The following is a 15,741-nucleotide window of genomic DNA, read 5'->3' on the forward strand; positions in this document are numbered from 1 at the left end:
AATAGTTTTAAACGCTGATTTTCAAAACACTTTCTTCACCTAGTTTATGCGTCTAATCTTTGTATAAACAGGAAATTATTTAAAACTTGAGATAGTTTCGCATACCATTTATGTTAGAGCTATATTGATCATAGCCTTCATATTGCACAGCCGTAAGCATGTCAAAATCAACCATGTTGATCAAGGCGTGCTAAATAAAGAAGTATGTCGATTAATACTGTTCTATTTAAAGCGTTTTGTAATTTTCTTTAAGCTAGGACGTGTAAATAATGTTATCATCATTTACAGCGTGTGTCTCATGGTCACTAAACTAGTATGATAAGTGTAACGTACCACTGATACTGTACTTATAAGGTCAAACTAAACGGATTTGATATAAAATAGAATACTACAAAGTATACATTCACTAATGGTTTGCCTTAACAATAATAGATCGATTAACTTGTTACTCATTTCTGAGGTATATAACAGACAACTAGAATGTGTTAATATCAAATGACTACTTGTTAAAATGCCTGTGTTGAAGGAAATTGCTTTTGGATATATAGATGGAACTGAGCAGGAAAGTTACTGTCTTGATCTTTATTTACCTGACAATGTAAAGACAGACGATGATGTGCTGCCTGGACCGTTTTCAATCGGAGCATCTCCTCTTGAAACCGAAACTGAAATAAAGAGAGGGGACTTAAACGAGGCTGTTGATGAATCAAAGTTAAAATATGCAAAGTATTACTGTGAGCTTCCAGAAGAGTGCCAAAATACAGTTTCGGAAACAGATGCTTACAATGTGGAAAGTGACAGCTTCGAAACAACTAAAAGACACAACAACTCAGTGACTGACCCCAAAGCGAACACAAACATAGATGCTAAGATACCTTTTGCTGTATTTGTTCATGGTGGCGGATGGCGTCGTGGAGGAAAGAATTCCTGGAAACATTTCCTGTTTTACGATGTCAATTTCCTCGTTGCCTTTTTGCAGTATTTTCTTGGAACTTACGGCAACGTAGGGGAGACTCTGTCTGATAATAACATCGGATGTGCGGTCATTTCGTACCCTCTCACCGAACTGGGGATGCCAGTGCTGCTTTTGGAGATGGTATTGTCTTACGTTCAGTGCTGTCTTTGTACGATGTTGCTGAGTATACCAATTTCTTTGTTTGGATTTATAATTCGAACAAAGTTTGTACCACATCAGTTCAATTGGGAAATTAATGAAACGAGTTCATTTGAAATGGATATTTGGAAACAATATATTTTGACAGTTTTCCTAGTGACAAATCTTGCTACTTTGACTTTGCTTGCAATGAAAAACATTTCCAAACGGACGCGGACTTCATCGTTTATCATAATGACTGTTTTTATATTGATAGTCTCGCTGCTTTTGGTCAACAACATTTCTTTAACCTTTATGGTAATATGTACCGTCATTCTTAGTCAAAGCCTTATCCTACACCAGCGTTTACACCGACGGAGACACAAGCACGATCATCAGTCGGACGCTGTCGCCCTTGCAGTCAGGTGGTCTAAAGAATTCTGCGAGCGATCTGATATTGCAGATTCTTCACAACTTTACCTTATTGGACACTCGGCAGGAGGACACCTGGTTACTCGAACAGTCCTTGACGAAACTGTTCTAAGTCGAGTCGGATGCTGTCCTTCTGATATTAAGGTATTACGAATTAAGAAAAAAAGTGAACTCAAATTCCGTAAATATCACACAGTATTAAATATAGTATTAAAATAAAAACAATCAGAAAAAATAACAACTTGTTCTTTTATGATTTTTGAGCTTCTCCAATAAATATAATTCTATCTTTATCGAAAGCCTGCTTTTCGTCACTGTTTATATATTAGTATGTTTTGGAAATTTGTTTTTGAAATGTGTACCTCAAACAATTATCCAAATTGTCTTGCCCTTTTATGAATTTGCAATGTATGACGTTCTATGTGGTCGTATAGTACAGTGAGTGATAGTGACGTTGACCGAGAATAACTGTTCCAATTAGGGTCATTAGATAGCCTAATGATCCATATATTTTGATAAGCAGTACACTGTTTACTGTTGTATTTTTTTTTTAACTATAATATGTATGTTCTCATTTTTTCAGGGTGTGGTTTCGATATCTGGTGTGTACGATCTTCTTTGCCTTAAAAGTCCTTTGCTGCGACAAGTATATTTAACACCGACATTTGGTGAAGATTGGGTAAACTGGCGGGAGACATCACCTACAAACCTTGCTGAAAGGCTGGATAATTCACAAGAGACGAGACCGTGTTTCTTGTTGCTTAGTGCTGCAAAAGATCCATTTTTGAAAGAGCAAGCATTAGGCTTTTGTAGAGTTTTGAAAGAGAAGCAATTTCAGTGTGATCATTTCGAAATTACTGGTACCAATCATTTCAGTATTGTAACAGGATATAAAACTGTCAAAGGATCAACTTTTCATTTTGTTCTTGAGTTTATTCGTTAATGATCTACGCATGTGTAATAGTTATGAACATGTAATGTCTGCGTTGATATCATATACATATGAGAGGTCGTCTGGTTTAGTTTAATGCTTTGTGTCTTAATGATTTACATAACTGATAAAATTCATGATCCATCATATGCAAGCGTGATATGCTACCGATCGGTCGATTATCGTACATCGTTTGTCTTAAAACCACTAACGATATTTGAATGCTTTCATTTTAGTTCATTTTCCGATACAATGCACTATCATCTGGCATTCATCTCTTCTCTTCACCTACGGAGGATAAACAAAATAAACTAAGATTAGGTGTTTTTCATGTACTGGCTTCTGTGCGGAAAATGCACGGCTGTCTATTTTTGTCAAACTGACCATTCATAACAACAGAATACTTGTCATCAGTGTACTTTAAGTACAACATTCATATTTCGTTTTATCTAGAAATGTCTATGCCGTTGAAAGCAAAAATGTTTTAAATGACATAAAATAACGAAACAGATAGAACCTTTTCGCTTTTATTCCTCACCGTTTCGTTGTGTTGAGCTAATTAAAAGGGTAACTATATATTGTCATGTGTTTGCAAGAGTAAATGTTCTTTAACCGTGTATAAAATATTCCAAAATGAAATGCAATCCTTTGTTGTCGAGATATAAAAACAATATGGGGTAACATTTTGTTTTCATTTGTGCTGTAAATAGGTGCATATCTGAACAACATTTAAGAAACTTTTAAAAACTGTGTTTATTTCATAACGTATTATGTAACAGTGATGCACAAACGTATGGTCATATAATCTAATTCAAAAGCAATTCTTTATACATGAAACAATGTTGTTGTTGGTTTATCCTACACTTTAGTACCTGTGATTTGTGTTCTGTTTTGCTGAGCTTATAAAAGGGCAACCAACGGTGAAATGGTATTGCCATTTGTTCACAAGAGTAACTGATCTTTAACTGTGTACAAACTAAGTTTTCAATAATGCAATATATATGGCCCACACTTAGTTATGTAAATTTACCATGAATTCATGTAACACTGATAATTAGTACATTTGTCTAGCTATTTGGGTAGTATTTACATCATTTAGTATTAAATATTTGTATTTTGAAAATAACTATCTTGACGTCACTAAATTCACTTTTCAAATTTTGTTTCATGCCTCATGCAGCCTGTATATATTTTTCATCTAACAGGCACATTGTTTAAAAATATAATAGTCTATTTTTGTCAGTTAATAAATATCTTTTGAGATTCTAAACTTGTTTTTAAGTTCAATAAACTGACCATCTTAGGCTAAGTAAATCACTTACCCCTTTTATTATATTAATTGATGTCAGCCTATCGTACCTTTTTCTTCAATACGGTAGTACCTATTGAGATCGAATAAATGATTTTTCTTAGTTAGCAGCCTTAATTTTAGATTGTTTTATAGTGACAAGTTAATTTAATGATGCTTGTGCAATCTGAGATCTGTATGCTATTGTTAAAAGCTTTGTATTTTAAATAAAGCTAAATTCGAGAAATAAAACACAACTATATACATGTTAGTATAAGACGATCTTTATTATTATTCAGCTGCTTTCGGGATAAAACTCCTCGACGACCCGTCAACTCCGCAACCTCACATTGGCACTCTTAACAACGGCATTTGTACTGTAAATACGTGCATATCTGAACAACATATAAGATGCTAATAACATCAAATGGGTGTATTTTTTTAGTAAGTATTGACCATGTTACAGTTATTACGACGTACAAACGTATGATAGAACCCTGACCCCAACATCACAAAAGTACTCGGGTCAAATAAAAATATAAACTTATTTTCCCTCATCAAATCAAAGAATGATTCGAACCCTTGTATGTTTTTACAATAATGTTGATAAAAATATAGATTATGTTGACAAAAACATTTTGTCAATACTTCAAATAGAAATTATTCTAGAGCCAAATATATATTCGAGTTATTGTTAAAAATCAAAAGGTGTAATGCATGTACAATTTCAAATAACTTTCAATGTTATGTGATAACATGAGATGTGTCTGAGATTAAGATTTCACTGGAGTAGTTTTGTAATATTGGGGTCTGATCACTTAATTAAAAGCAATTATATAAACATGAAAGAACGTTGTTATTGTTTTATCCGAAACTCTACCTGTATTTTTGTTCTGTTTTGATGAGCTAATAAAAGGGTAACCAACGGTGAATCAGTGTTGTCATTTGTTCGCAAGAGTTACTGATCTTTAACTGTGTTAACTGATCTTTAACTCTGTGCAAGTTATTCAAGTATTCAGTAATGCAGTGCAGTCCGTTGTTGTATGATTGTTTTACTTCTGTTACGTTATGGCTGTGCAAAAAAATGGAACTTACGAGAGTATATCTTAAAAACTTTTGAAAACTTATCGTACCATAAAATAGACCTGAAAGACTTCATGAATACTTTAAACATGCTCATTCTTAGCATGTTTTCTACATTGATTGCCTTAATTGTTATGTCCGTTGACAACGTCTCCGTAGAAAGTGCGATAATCATTTAAGTCCTGATAAATATTGGTTCATGTGAAATACATTGAAATAACAAGTTTTATTGGCAAATCGGCAATGATTTATTGGTTCAACAAAATTAATTAACCTTTCCATATTCGGCACTTTCGAGTAAACATTCCGACGTTGCAGTAAACATTACAATAGGTGCGTTACTATTTTGGCGTAGCGAACTTGATATGTTTTTGTGAATGTGATTTTCACTTAATAGCCAATTAAGGAACTTTGGTGTTGTAAAAATGTTATATTTTTTATGAAATATATACAACATCACTCAAACATTAGATCAAATGCATGTACGGTTATTGTATTCCATCTTTATACTTTATATAATGATTAAATAAATTAGCTAGTTCGTTTCTCGAACATAGCCTTGATGTCGTCGTCAATTATTTTATGATTAATTAAGCAATAGCTGAAAACAATATGGATTATGACCTGTAACATAATACTTAGTTCACATTAGTACCAAATACATTGTGCGTATATTTAGCAGGGTCCAAAATGTATTTATTGCTGTCGTGGTATGTCTCTTGGTCGACTGAGAACAACGGACGAGGTCTTGTGTTAAGTTACGAATGCTTGTTGCTTTACGAATGGCATCTTTTCATAACCCCAAAGCCGTATTCTTTATAAAACGTAAACACAAATATCTAGTTGTCAAATTTGAACTGTTTTATATATTAAGGTTAGGTTTTAAGATTCAAAACCAAGATAAGTCTTTTATGTTGTGTTATTCAGTCTTTTTGTTGCAAATCGAGGCCCAAATCTGAGGAGTCATAATTTTGCATTGCAAAAAGGAGGTATCTATGTCATGCATAATGGCATTATTTTGTTCGGCGGCGTAGGCCGTATTCAGCGATTTTCCGTATGTTAAAGGTGTTTGGGACTCATGGCTGTCGTCGCACAATCCTGCATTGGACTATCTTTCTCTTTTTCTACATAAAAGGATATGCATTGGACTATCAAGTGGGTTGAACAAATCGAGGTCGAAATAGTTCAAAAGTCATAAACAAAACAAAATGTAATATTTCGTGTATATACTAACTAGTTGATTGTTGTCCACTTCAAATTTCTGGCAAACTAGTACTGAAACAAGAAGACATTGAACATTCCCAAATCATCTTTGAATTCCGTTTTTAGGAACCATGTCAGTTTGCATGTACGGTTAATGTTTTCTATAGGTATATATTATCTACCTTGTGCTATTGACTTCGTTAAATTTAAGGATATTGGGCCTGTCTCTGTAGTTTCCCTTTTCATTGAAATATCTTCACACACATGGTAACCATGCTGAGAATATATTTATTAAGCTGTGAGGTACGTCGTACTTGTATTCGAAAGCAATGCATTCAATCCCTGAATGGTTTGGCCAAAAGAACAGGTCCCTTTTAAATTAAACACAATAAGGTATTATGTTTACATTCTGCATGTATCCAGTTCCTTGTTATTATGTAATCATTTCCATTGTCAATGGTAGCTGATTGGCTGCAATGGTGGTAACAGGGTTTGGGCTGTCTTGTGGAGTTCAAGGTCATATAAAGATTGTGTCATAAACGGGTTTCCTTCGCTTGTGAGCTTATGTGACGGCGATGCTAGGGACATTGACATTATTGCACTTATCATTACTGTAAATGAATAAATTTCAGTCAAACCGTACCTGCTGCTTCGTGCTCCCGAACCGAAGGAATTCTCTTCCAGTATGTAATTACTTTTCACTTCAGCTAGCGTTAAGTGCTATGTGGCGGCTTTTAAAAGTCGGTGCGTACTTCACAGAGTGTTTTTTGTAATCTGGTCCTTGAATATTTTTAATGGTTCTAGACAATAAAGTACGGGTGCTAGAGGGCGTCGACACGGTTGCACTTACCGTTACTGTCAATGATAATATCCAATCAAATTCATACCTGGGATATATTTTGTGCTACAAAAGATATATCTTTCAGAATACATTAACGTTTCACAAAAGATTTTTTGAAAATTATTTTAACAAATGTTAGCTACACTTGGCTTTTCGTCGCATGTAAATGGAGGTCTATACAGCTCAACAAACTTTGATATCGGGAAAAAAGAAACTTATTGTCGCGTACATGTTGTTCCCAATTGAAAATTGAAATCATTTGATGTTGTCAAATTACAGTTCAAGTGTCATTCAACGAAAATAAATGTATTATTTTCTTTTTGGCCTAATAGCTGAACAATGTATACTTACATATTAAAGGGACAAGTACTAGTCCAGCAGAACCGTGCATTGGCGTATATACAAATTATTTTTGCATTTTCTTAATTGTGTGACAGCACTATAACAGAAACTAAATGAAGCCACTCTGGCATTGGTGGGCATATCTTGGAATTCAAGATGGCGTCCAAGATGGCCGCCAACGGACAATTTGTACCCAGTGTGAACAGTGCATTGGCGTCTATAAACAATTCATTTTCTAAATAGCGTGACTTACCATAACAAAATCTGAATAATGCCACTCTGGCATCGGTGGGCAAACCTTGGAATTCAAGATGGCGTCCAAGATGGCCGCCAACGGACAATTTATTCATTTAAACATTAGGACATGATTACATATGATTGACGTACTATTTTATGGGAAATACTAAAAGTTCATAATTATTAATCTATTATCACTACCCTTCTTAAGAATTTTGACATAAAATGGTCATCTTTGAATAAGATATCAAGAGTAAAAATGCAAGTATTATGAAGCAAGTGTTCGTATTTCGTAGGCGAACTTCTTAGCTATGCGAGAAAGCAAAACAGCGTCCAACAGTTATGGGTCGAATGTCAAAGTTGTACTGATCATGGTAATGTATATCCGTACTTTAAGGGAAGGTGATTGGTGCTTACATCTAGCTGGGATCTAGTGTATGATTCTAAACTCTTTTTGTGGCGGGTAACGTAAAGTATGCCCGCTGTGGTCTGTATTATTTGAGATCGAAGGAATCGCTTCCGAAACCAGTCCGAAAAAAAATCTTAAAAGGTGAACACATAATGCGTCACATACCCGAAACATGAAACGCGATATGGAGCGATATGTTCATTGAAACGACCTTTATGAGGTATGGGCATGGCGCTGGTGGAATAAAAGGAATCACAATCAAGCCTGAAACTGAAACGTTATAGGTACTCAGTCTGCACATATGTAGTCAAATGGAACATGGCATCAAATCTATTTGTGATGGAGAACGACAACAAGACACAGGGAAACATTTAACGAAGATAGGAAAAGCAGGATATAAACAGTTAATGTAAACGATGTCATCGCAATAGGTAAGAAGCAAATAAAAGACTTTGAAAACGGATAGTCAGTATCATTCTTCGAAGCCATTCTGCGATCAATTAAAACTCAATCCGCATCAAAGAAGTCACTAACGATGTGTTGAGATCATTTGACACAGAGTTGATTTATACCAGAGTTATTGGTCTGAAAGCGAGTTCACGGGAAAATGACTTGAAAAGTGTGTTATCGTATGAATTGTCGCCTGTTTCCACCTCTTTGTTTCCTGCATCAGGTGATCTCAGAATAGCCAAATCAAAGTAAAAAATGAAGAAGAATTTACATGTAGAAACGTCTGTAAGACAATCACCAAAGCAGATGAAATGTGTTATAATTGGCGGTTCTGCAATTGTATGTATAATTCGCTGGCCCATAAATGGAACGGTGATTGATTTCATTTTCCAATTAAGAAGATATATTGAAAGGAAACTGGCCAACTTCAATGTGTACTTGGTATTTGACAGCACAAAAGGTGAAACGCGAGAATCACAAGGAATTACATATTGTCAAATACACCAACTTTTTACATTTATGCAATTGCCCACACAGTAGGCCATTCTTACTGTACCATTTAACTAAAACGGTTGATTTCTCTTATTGGTGACGATTTGTCGACAAATGTAACATTCCCAGAAACGGGCTCAAGACACAAACTCGTTATAACTGGGAAAGACGATTTTCAACTCGATGTTACAGAGAGTGTAACGATAAGACATGCACACAGAACATGAAGAGGCGAATAATATCCTTGTTCAACAAATGGTTGTGTTTGCCAATGAGGCCGAAAGTGGTATGTGCATAATATCTGAAGACATCGATGTGTTTATGCTGGCCCTTTATCATTTTCTAGTACACCAAGTGTCTTTAAAAGTATTAATGGAATTACCAATACAATGCCATGCAGTTAAAGACATCAACGCGACTGTTGAGGCTAACTATGATATAATACTGGATATACCAGCATCTCATGCACTATCCGGTTGTGACACATTGGCATATAAGGATATAGCTATTAAGGTTATAAAATCTCATTAATACACACTCGAGTCTGTTTGAAATAAAACATTCTGATTTTGGACGCCATCGTCAGGGAATTGACGTCCTTCGATGCTGCTTGTTTCGAGCTCGACTAAATAAATGCAATGTTAGACATGAGAATTATTGCAGGGGCCAAAAAGGTTGAAAAATCTCCAGCATCAGCACCAAAAGTTCAGTCACTCCCTATGCATGTATATGGAAATACGCCGTTAACCCAGATCCACTAGAACTTGATCGTTCGGATCATGGTTGGATGCGAATGAAGATCACAAATCGCTGTCAGCCGTTATAATTCATATTGATGTACAAAGGGCACCACAGGGAATCTTTAAACTGATAAGGTGTTCATGTGAAAACCAAATGCTGTTCTTTAGTATGTGATGTCTTTGTTGTAGCTCTCGACTGTCATGCACTGTGTTCTGTGTCTGTCGTGGAGAATATATGTGCTGTAACGAAGAGAACAAATAGGCAATCAATGAATACGCTTGCTTATATGTTTGTAAACATGACCGATAAAACACTGAAACCAAAACGTGTCAAATGAAACAATTGTTCTATGTAGATAACTTTTTTGTAATATTATCAGTGAGAATATTAAGTACAGCATAATTTCCGTTTTGTTTATCTCTTGGATATTTTTTGTAATATTCTTACCACAATACTCATTTACCGTTAATTAATTAATTAACTAGATGTGGTAACGTAAGTTTCATTACATACTCATGTATTACATTGACCTCTGCTAAAATTTGCAAATGTATAATCATAGCATTATCCTGTTCAGTTTTGAGCCACGTTATGGCTTTATGTTATCATAACGATGCTTATCAGTCGTCAAAAGGAACTGAAATTTAGTGGTTGTGGTAACGTATGTAACATTTCATTGTAACCGTGCATTACATGGGTTGCAAATTTGAAATTATGAAATAATGCAGTAAAATTGTGTCGCTCGGATTCAGTTTTATATTTTAAACACGATGATCATGAATCCCAAAATAAGAAAATGTAAATGAGCTGAGTAGACATTGTAACGTACATTACGTACATGACATGGTCATCTGCTTAAACTTGCAAACTTTTAATAATTAAAGTTTTGCTAGCACGTAGTTAACTTACCAATCATAAACCAAAATAACACGATACTTCACATGACTCTCCATTCTAATAATACAATCGTAGTTTGACTTTGGTAACGTATTTTTTCAGACAGTGACAGTTTGATGGGGGTTTTTTTCACAAGCAAATACCATCTTAAACCAGTACATTTACACAGGAGAGTGTTAATGTTGTGATGTAATCTTTTGTTTTATTAACATAAACCTCAATAAAGAAATATAGTAATTGTATGTGTTTTTTTTCTTTTTCGGCAGCCATATTGGCGGCCATCTTGTTTTAGAGAGTTGCCCAAAGATGCCAGTGTGGCATCACTCGGATTCGTTTACAATAAGGTCTAACCTACACAAAAATGTAAAAAAAGTTTTGTATATACGCGATTGCACGGTTAAGTTGAAATTTGGCATTTATCTGCCGGACTATACTCTAAATTGTTTAAATCTCAGAAGTAACAGTTAACGAAGCATAATTAAACTGGGGGTTTTCCAGAGTTTTTGCAGGTATTATATTCATATTATGCATAGTGATGAAACCAATAATGTATACTAGGCATAAAAAAGGACAGATTTCTCCTGAATAATTTCAAGATTAGTAATGATTAAATCATAGTCTAAACTGTTTGCTCCATTCGGCTAAGCCTATTTGCAAGAGCATGGCCAATTAATTTCATGTATGCTAATGTTAACTTATAATTACGTTATACCTTTATAGTATTGACTTCAACAAAAGATTCATGACCCATTGAACTCTTTTATTGGAGTCGTAATGAAACACAATACTTTATACAAACGCGTAATATCAAGAGCAAAGTTGACATTTAATGGGTTAATTAATTCGTTCTATTCATTTAAGAAAAATTGGCGTTAAACACAGTTAATACATAAACAACAATTGCATTCATAATACGTTTCTTGTCCATCGGGCTTATTTTATATGACTTAAGCGATTCCTGAAAATAGAATACAGCTTAACCCAGCACTAGTTGGATAAGACAATTAAGTACCTACCATCAAATCAAGACAGCTATTGGGATTAGAAAATTAGGTACCTATATGTTTACCATCAAATCGTGACAGCTATTTAATTCTGGCAAACGTCTCGGGCAAAATGTTGTTGTACACGTTTGGTTCATTATGTACAATTCCAGATTTCGCCTTATGCGTTCGTCTAAGATAAAGTTCCAAATGTACATGTATAAACATCTTAAGTAATTTCATAAATTGCTTTCATAAGGCAGTCAGTATTCAGTCGAAACAAAACCAACTCCAAAATGTGTTTGTCGGAAATTGCAAGGTCTGCAGTCATTCCTCATGAAAATGTTTTAGAAAAAACAAGTTTTTTTAAAGTGTTTAACTTTTAACTGAATTTATAGATAGTTTATATGTATTGAAATAAACATAAATATGGTAAATATCATTACAAATGGAACAAAGCACAATCATATAATTGAAGCAGCCGTATTTCATTTGTATTGAACCTATGGTGTTTCATGTAAATTATAATTGTTTATTGCACAGGATAATGTTAACTGATCTGCAAGAAATGTTAATTAGTATCACTTGTATTATAAGCCGCAGCGTCTATAAAATATGCAAAATACATTATAGCACGGGAATCTCATGGCACCATGAGGAATATTAAGCCGTGGCAAGCCAGTGCTTTAGTGCTGCTTCGCGAGATATATTTTTGACACTACCGCTAGTGTAATCCTGCTCAATTTTGATTGTGCACGTTGGTGTATGCATTCTTTATTTCATTGCCTTGCTTTTCAACGTTTGTTTACATGTCTGAGGTTTTGTATTCTGAAATTATATTTCAAAGGCATCTTTCGTCAGCTTTGTATTGTATTGGTTTCTTGCAATTCCAGAAGAAAGTTTTTGTAAATTATTTTGTTTCTCGCAAATGTTGTCAGGTTTTTGCATCATATTTTACTGCTGGACTTCGTTTGCAATACTAACGAAATATATATAATGGCCCTGGGTACCATGAGTGGCAAGTTAATCATACAAAGTTTACAAGCAACTCACTTAAAACCCATTGCATGTTTACATGAAGCATGAGAGCATGAAGATGTTTACAGCAAATAGATTAGTATTTAATGGTAATATTTAAAAAACACTTTATAATTCATTTATTAAATGTTATTCGGGATACAATTAAAATTAAAAGTCTCTCCTAGTCATTTATATTCTTATTATTCACAGTTGATGGGACGCCGTTAGAAGTTATAATTATAATTCCCGGCAACATCTAAAATGGATGCCATGTTGAACTGATAAATTATAGCACTTATATTTATTAACAATTTATTTCCTTTACAATACAATTCATTTTATTAACAAATCATTTCAATAAATATATTAAATATACAGCAGAATGAAGCTATGAGTAACACTGCAACACAGTGGTATATACTTATTCCTTTGGTATAGAGGATATTATCCAGTAACAAAATGAAACATGGTATTTATATTCAGTGCAATATAAGGTAGACAGAACAGGGTCCGTACTCATCCTCAATAGTTCCCCTCCCCTTGATTGAACTAAGAACTAGTAACAAAACACAGAACATCGAAAAATATATTGTAAATCGACGAACATCCATTAAGCCGGGTAGCCGAAAATCTAACGAAGACCCTGTTTATAGACACAAGATTAAGGTCTAATATACACGTAACAAGAGACATACAACCTTCAAAACATAAAAGACGGACTTCAAATGTATTAACATATGTGTTTTAATAAATGACGGGGTTTCTGCCTGGAATTGGTCTTCGAAACTGGAGTTTTGTGGAGGTTTATACATTTTAAAGGAGGAAGACAACTATCCGAACTGTGTTGCCCGTCTGCATGAATACTGTTTCAATACTACAATGGAGGTATAGTCTTGCTTTTAAAGTTTATTACAGCAAATGCCAATGTATCCACGACTTGGACCTATAGATGTATTGTTGAACACTTAATCCTTTAAGTCATAACAAAAATGTTAGCAACAATGAACTACATTACAATCACAATAGAATAGCTTTGTGTCGTAACAAATTAGATTTGCCTTCCATATTTTGGCACTAATGATTAAACAAACTTAAAGTTTCAATTTATTTTCCAAAGAGGAATTATGGCGTACCGAGCCTGGTATTATACTGTACATATAACATATTTTACCATTGCATTATCGTCCTTTTTAGGTGTGTGATTCTAATGCATTTGGGTAAAAACCAGTTTCAATTTTTGTGATTTATGTTGTAACATCAGTTTTTTTGCAAATATTTTTTTTTTCCAAATTGCATGCAAATGTGAGCAAATCTTGACGCCAAGTCTGCTACAAAAATCCGTTTAATTTGGGATTTATTTTGAGATGAATGACATTAATACATAACAAAGTATATGTTAGTTTTTATTTCAATCTTTCTTTAGTAATAAATATCAGAAATCCCTTAGTTATAAAAGGATTAAGCTGAGACAAATATTTGTGTTTTGGTATAATTTATCTATATTCTTCGGAGTTTTTGAACTTCAAAATTAAGTTAGAAATTTGGCTGAAAGAAATAAGCGATTTAAGCTAGTTATTCTTATTATGAACTTTCGAAATTTTGAGGCTTGATATATAACCCCGTCGCTTTGAGCGAAGCAAGGTGTGACCAGGCTGAGAGATAATGAGCTGTAACAGTTTAGAGTCTTCAGAACGTAACAGTATCCAAATGGGCTTATCTGTCTTGGTCTCAAATTCTATTTGCATTTGGAGTAGATTTTTTTCCCGGATTCGTTTGTATTAGCTCTGTCTTTTGGTGGATTAACAGCCAGTTAGAGAAATTGTTATATCAAAAGTTTGCCAAGCTTATTTTAATGGTTTGCTTTCCCCTAAACAATACAAAAATATACTCCGTGACTCAGAACGACTGTGCTTTTGATGTCGTCAGTTGTAAAAGTTGAATGTTTAATGCAATCAGGGAAGTCTTCCTTAAGAAATAGATGACTTTCGAGTTTATTTCAGGAGTTTTCTTGTGAAAAGTGTAGTTATTTTATTTGAATACACCCAACAGTACACATAATATATCTAAAAAAGGAAATAAGTTTTTAAATACTTTTAAATCCCATTTGAGAATAGTTTTGTGATTTAAGATAGGCATTCCAACTGCACACAAATAAGTTAAACATAATACATCTAAAAATGAAAATAAGTTCCTTAAACACTTTTAATTCCCATTCTTCAATGAGAATTAAAAGTCTTTAAAAACTAGTTGTATGATTTCAGATAGCCTTTTCATATGGTACATTAAAAATGATTCTTTTTGACATTTCTTTGTAATGGTAAACTTGTCTGGTTCATAAATCAAGGTTTCACATTATCGCATTATCGTTGCTCATGAAATTTCAATGCCAAATGATAAATGAACTGAACAGTTTTAATAAAAGAACATTTCGTTACTTTTATTTTTTTAAATTGTAAAGCCCATTCCGAAAATAGAAAGTGCAATGCGTACGCATATTGTAACCACAATTTAAGTGAATAAAGATTCCGTATTTTTTGCTTTTCGTTATTAATGGTTGACTTGTAATGAATGCAGATTTTTTACAACAAAGAAAACTTCTAACTAAGGTTGAGTTTCGTAATTTATTAGGTTAGTACTTTTTTGCAATGACATGGGTAAAACAGGTTGAGATTCGTAAGTTTTTGGTCGTGTTCTTTATACAATGAATTGGGTAAAAATCTAAATGTGTATTTGTCATTTGATATGTTAATTGTATTTAATAGTTATTCTTTATGTCTACTGTAATAAACCATATAACATGATCCTAAACATTTATAATCTCTTAGCAAGTCACTGAATAACAAATAACACTACTTTAGAGGAATACTGTTACAGTCGAACTCCGCTGGCTTGAACTAGCTTGGCTCGAATACTTCGTTGGCTCGAACTGGGTGTAAAGGATCGATTTCATTATACCGATGGTAAGCATTCCCGCTTGGCTCGAATTTTCTGAGACTCGATGTATTTTCACCGGTCCCTAGGAGCTAGAGTCAACAGGTTTCGACTGTATTAGCATATTGTGGCACCGTTATTATACGGTATTGACCTACGTTATAAAACCATGACCCTTTGCACTTTGAGCAGTGTCGCAATTAAGTTCAATTATCTATTTAGAGAATAATATAAAGAGCTAATGTTAAACCACCCCTGTTTGATTTTTTTTTTGAATTATTGACCTGTGAACGATAGTAAAAGTCGCCATGAAATTAAATCTTATCAATTGTTATTATTATTGTCGCCAGAACAACACATATTTGAGG

The 15,741-nt window shown here is 33.9% G+C and overlaps 1 protein-coding gene across 2 annotated transcripts; it reads left to right on the top strand.

Annotated features, from left to right (window-relative positions):
• Window positions 1-42: 42 nt before the first annotated feature.
• Window positions 43-4,676, top strand: LOC128214836 (uncharacterized). 2 transcript variants are annotated; one of them, XM_052921510.1, is made up of 3 exons: window positions 43-1,096; window positions 1,457-1,669; window positions 2,109-4,676. In XM_052921510.1, the coding sequence occupies exons 1-3, from the start codon at window positions 512-514 to the stop codon at window positions 2,466-2,468; spliced, it is 1,158 nt and encodes a 385-aa protein (XP_052777470.1). In that variant the 5' UTR covers window positions 43-511; the 3' UTR covers window positions 2,469-4,676. The 2 variants fall into 2 exon arrangements, with proteins under 2 accessions (XP_052777470.1, XP_052777469.1); XM_052921509.1 differs by having other exon boundaries at window positions 43-1,669.
• The last annotated feature ends 11,065 nt before the right edge of the window (window positions 4,677-15,741 follow it).

The sequence above is a fragment of the Mya arenaria genome, chromosome 13 (genome assembly GCF_026914265.1).
Source record: "Mya arenaria isolate MELC-2E11 chromosome 13, ASM2691426v1".
Taxonomy (NCBI): domain Eukaryota; kingdom Metazoa; phylum Mollusca; class Bivalvia; order Myida; family Myidae; genus Mya; species Mya arenaria.